This window comes from Vigna umbellata, chromosome 9, assembly GCF_029865625.1.
Source record: "Vigna umbellata cultivar VRB3 chromosome 9, Vumbellata_1.0, whole genome shotgun sequence".
NCBI lineage: Eukaryota > Viridiplantae > Streptophyta > Magnoliopsida > Fabales > Fabaceae > Vigna > Vigna umbellata.
The window spans coordinates 35,574,690-35,579,301 of record NC_142173.1 but is presented as its reverse complement, the minus strand read 5'-3'; the positions used below and the strand labels follow the sequence as shown (position 1 = coordinate 35,579,301).

At 38.1% G+C, this 4,612-nt stretch overlaps 1 protein-coding gene across 1 annotated transcript; it reads right to left on the bottom strand.

Annotated features, from left to right (window-relative positions):
• Positions 1 to 631: 631 nt before the first annotated feature.
• Positions 632 to 1,957, bottom strand: LOC148193382 (uncharacterized). Its single transcript, XM_088099408.1, has one exon. It carries the CDS (start codon positions 1,955 to 1,957, stop codon positions 632 to 634), a length of 1,326 nt encoding a protein of 441 aa, XP_087955534.1.
• Positions 1,958 to 4,612: the final 2,655 nt, after the last annotated feature.

Here is a 4,612-nt window from a genome sequence, read left to right as displayed (position 1 = left end):
AAATTTTGAGGACTAAAACGAACGTTTTTCTAAAGAATGAGGACCAAATTGTACCTTACTTTGGAAGAGGGACGAAAACCAGAAACGGCTAATAGTTTAGGGACTAAAAACATATTTAACCCATTTTTTTTTGGGTTAAATATGTTTTTGATCCCTTAACTTTTAGTGAAAATTGAAATTAGTCCCTCTTCAAAACTTTGGACTAATTTAGTCCCCAAACTTTAGAAATGTCTGAATTTAGTCCTTTTAACCAAATTTTGTTAACTTTATTTGATGTTTCAAACGCATTTCTAAGTTAACATTGAAGCAGAAATGTGTCAAATAGTATAAACAACTCAAATGCTATCATGAAACACACTTGAAACAACAAATAAACCTAACAAAATTTAGTTAAAAGGACTAAATTCACACATTTTTAAAGTTTGGGGACTAAATTAGGCCAAAGTTTTGAAGAGGGACTAATTCCAAATTTCACTAAAAGTTAAGGGATCAAAAACATATTTAACCCTTTTTTTTTAAGTATTATTTGATCCTCTCGTACTTGTGATGGTGTAAGAGGGCTCAAGATAATCTTTTTGCCTTTGTGTTGGATGGTGATCTTGTTGGTGACCCATCATGCAAAGCTTGTTTGTCATATTGCCAAACAAGAACCACTATCCACAATCATAGAACAAGTTTTATCAAAAACTTTGCAGCGTGTGTGGAATAGGTTTTCTCGTTGAGATTGTTCTAACTCAACATGCTTTGCTTCAAGGAGTCTCCTAACCATAAGAACATCTCCATCACAAGGTGGAGCTTCATGTTCCTCTTCAGATGAGGACAACTCAGATGCACTAGAGGTTGATACCTCACTATGAGTTTCATGCTCAAGGATATAGGTTGACTTTTTGAAGTGACACTCAGTTGAATAGTGTCCTCTAGCTCCACATTTAAAACATCTAGTCTCCCTACCCTTGGGATCTCTAGTTTGCTCTCTTGGAGGCCGTTGTTCCTTTCCTTTAGAGTTCTCTTTTTCTTTTCTTAGCTCTCTATCCTTGCTTTTGATCTTATCTTTCTCTCGTTCTCGCTCTCTCTCTTTTGATTCTTCATATCTTGGAAAACTACCCTCCCTCTTAAGATCTCTCCTATATGAAGATGTAGTAGGGTAGGATCTATTTGTGGAAGCTTTTCTTCTGTTTTGTTCTTCCACTCGCACACATAGCTGGACAAAGTCATTTAGATCTAAGTAAGGTAAGAGTTCAACCTTATCTCTAATCTCATAGTTTAATCCACTCTGGAATCTAGCTATGGTGAATCGCTCCTCTTCTTTTATCCCAGCTCTTAACATGAGTAATTCTAACTTTTGCCGATATTCCTCAACACTCATGTTTCTTTTTTGAAGTCGATGAAGCTTGTCCATGACTTCTCTAGCATAATAGGTTGGGACATGCCTTTTGTGTAAGGCTGCTTTCAATTCATTCCAGTATTGGATGGTGTAATCGCCATGCATCTTTTGATCTCTTATGATGGATGTCCACCAATAGAGGGCTTCTCCTTGAAAGGTCAAAGTAGCTAAGGTCACTCGCCTCCTATCATCTATGTGGTAGCACTCAAAAATCTGTTCGACCTTCATCTCCCACTCAAAGTATTCTTCTACATTGTCTCGTCCAAAGAAGGGTGGAAGGTCAAGTTTAGGTTCCACAGGATGGTCTCGATGGTTATGATGACGCCTAGGAGGGCATTGATAGTGATCATAAGGGTGATAACTATGGTGATCACTATGTTGGGAATGATCATCATGATCATGGTTTTGCCGATGAGAGTGATCCCCTTGTGAATGCCCTCTTTGAATGAGAGTAAGATTGGCGACCATTTGCCTTAGTTCATGTAACTCAGCCTTGGTTCTATTGAGTTCTTCTCTCAACTCTATGTTGTCCTGATCATGATTGGTGTTACCTTGAACACTAGAGTGACTCATGCTTGTGAAGTAGAGAAAGTGTTTTCACAAAATTTGAAAGCCTTGCACAAGTATGAATCAAAACTTTTGGAAAAGAGGATTTGTTTGTATTTGGTGAATGACTTCTATAGAGATTCTAAAGGTGAAGAAACCGAATAGCTCCCAGGAAGGAGAGGTGAGTCACAACGGACAAGCTTAGAAACCTTGTCCTTCCTTAGCCAGAGTGTCTCCTGACGTTTCTGACCCAAGTTTCTAGATAGAAGTCTTTCAAAACCTTTTGGAATTGATGGACGAGAGCCGAGGAGAGGGCGAAGGTGCGTGTCGTGAACTCCTCGAAGCTTCCTCCAGAGAGATGAAGACGCAGCGGAATGAACTAAGAAGCTCGAGATTGAAGGGGAAAACGGAGACCGGACACTGGAAAACATAGGATCTAGGTTTTAATCGGTGGAAACACTAATCGGACACGAAGAAACCCTAAAATGGTGATGAGACTCAATATAAACTGATTAATCGGTTCAAATGACTCGGATGTTCGGTGAAAAGTGAAGATTGAAGGGATTAAGGTGTTTGAACGGTGGAAAATGGTGGAAGGAAGCGGAAACCCTAGAAGAAGATGAGGAAGTGTGGTGAACGAAGAGAAGATACCTTCGAAGACGTGTATGGAGTGTGGATCTGTGGTCGAAAGAGAGAATGATACTCTCTGAGATGTGGATGGATGCGCGAGATAATGAAACGCACAAAGAAATGAGAGGCGCGGTTCTGTGCGAGAGTGAAGGAACGAGAAAGAGACTGAGGTGTGCGTGTCTGAGGCGCGAGGGACAAGAGGACGCGTGTGCTGACGCCACTGACGCGGATTGGAGGAGAGGTGGCAGTGAAGGATGCAGCGTGGAGGAGTGAGAAGCACAATGGTTAAGGTGGAAAAATGAGAGAACGAAGAAGGTGCTTGGAAGGTGGCTAGAGGGAGTCTTTGGACTCTCTAGCCTGACTTTCAAGAGAGAATAGTTTCTATTTCAGAAATCCTAATTCTCATTAATCTCAAAAGTCCCAATACAAGAGAGGAGTTGGGTATTTATAGTAACCCAAACTCCTTAAGAGCTAAGCTAGGAAAAGTAAAAATACAAAAGGAAGACTAAGCCAAGTAGGATTCCATCATGCCCTCCCTCTTAAGAAAAGATTTGTCCTCAAATCTGGCAATCGCCTTATGAAGAAGCTCCACACCATCTTTGGGAGCATGGCCATCTTAGAATGGCCTTATTCTTTTAGATCTAGTTTTCTTCCTCCTGGATCAAACACGAATCTGCAATACACATCAAATATATCTTCGGTTAATATCAATCCAAGAAAGAATTTTTCTTTAAAAACAAGAGAATAAGAACTTCTAATACTTTGATTAGTAATCTTTGAAAATCTTAGAAGTCCAAATTCAATTTTATCTTGAGTTAATTGTTTTCTTAAAGATAACAATAACTCAAGATTTGAATTGTCATATTTTGAAAATGTTTTCATGACAATTGGTTTGAAAGAGAAGTCAAAAATTGAAAAGTAATCAATTATTGGAAAAGAAGTAAAGATTTGGAAACCTTCCCTTTTAGGTTCCACAGTCTTTGAAAGAATAGGATTTGTCATCAGTAACAATTTCTCCTTTTCTTTCTTCTCTCTTTCTTGCTTTTCTCTCTTCTCTTCTTCTTTCCTTTCTTCCTTTTCTTTTCTCTCAATCTCTTTTTCTCTTTTCTTATCCTTGATCTCCTTAAGTCTTGCCCCAAATTCTAATTCTCTACGAAGAAACCCATGATCCTTTAAACTCTCAAGAAAAAGTTTTCCATCATCAATGCAATCCCTAATTAATTCTAGGTTTCTTTTAATGCTTGAAGGCACAAACTTTCTTCTCATGCAAGCTTTTAAATCATGCCAATCATGTATGGAGGACTTTCTACCTTTCCTAACATGATATTGTCTTTCATCCCACCACTCACTTGCATGCACTTCTAACTTAGAGAGATATATACTAAGAACATAATATTCATTCTCTTCATAAAACCAAGGATTTATTTTATCAATTTCTTTCTCCCAAGCTAGGTATGTTAATGCACCTATGTCGTTACCAAATGATGGAAGATTCCTAGCTTTTTTAAACATTTCATCAACTTTATCTAACCTAGAAGACCTATATGAACCATAAGAAGACATCTTTGTTTTTAAAAGTTTTCTTAATCTAAAGGGTTCAAAACTTTCACTTAGACAAGTCCCAGGTAAGAGAGGTGAGCTAAAGAGCTGCTTAAGTACCAAGTCTTGCCTTGCCAGAAATGTCTTAGGCTACTAACTAATTACCCCTTAAACTAAAATCACCTTTAGAAACAAAGTACACAACTCAAACAATTAAGCACAAATAAAAGACTAGACTCTCGGACTCTAATGTGATAAGGCTTAGAGTTTAATCCCTTTTAGCCTAATCATCCTAACCGTGAACACAAAATCAGATAAACACAACACTTAAGAATCCAGCGGACTCTAATGACCCCTACGAGAAACACAAATCAAATCACACATTCATCTATCTACCTATGCTAAAAAATAAAAGCAAATAAAGTTGCCAAGAGTTTGAAAGAGCACCAAGGACTCTTCCAAAGAACTTGGACTTTATAAAAGGCCCTTTTACACAACAAAAAAATGAAACTA

Coding starts and splice junctions, on each gene's coding strand:
- LOC148193382 (XM_088099408.1), bottom strand. CDS start 1,957: ATGAGTCACTCTAGTGTTCAAGGTAACACCAATCATGATCAGGACAAC.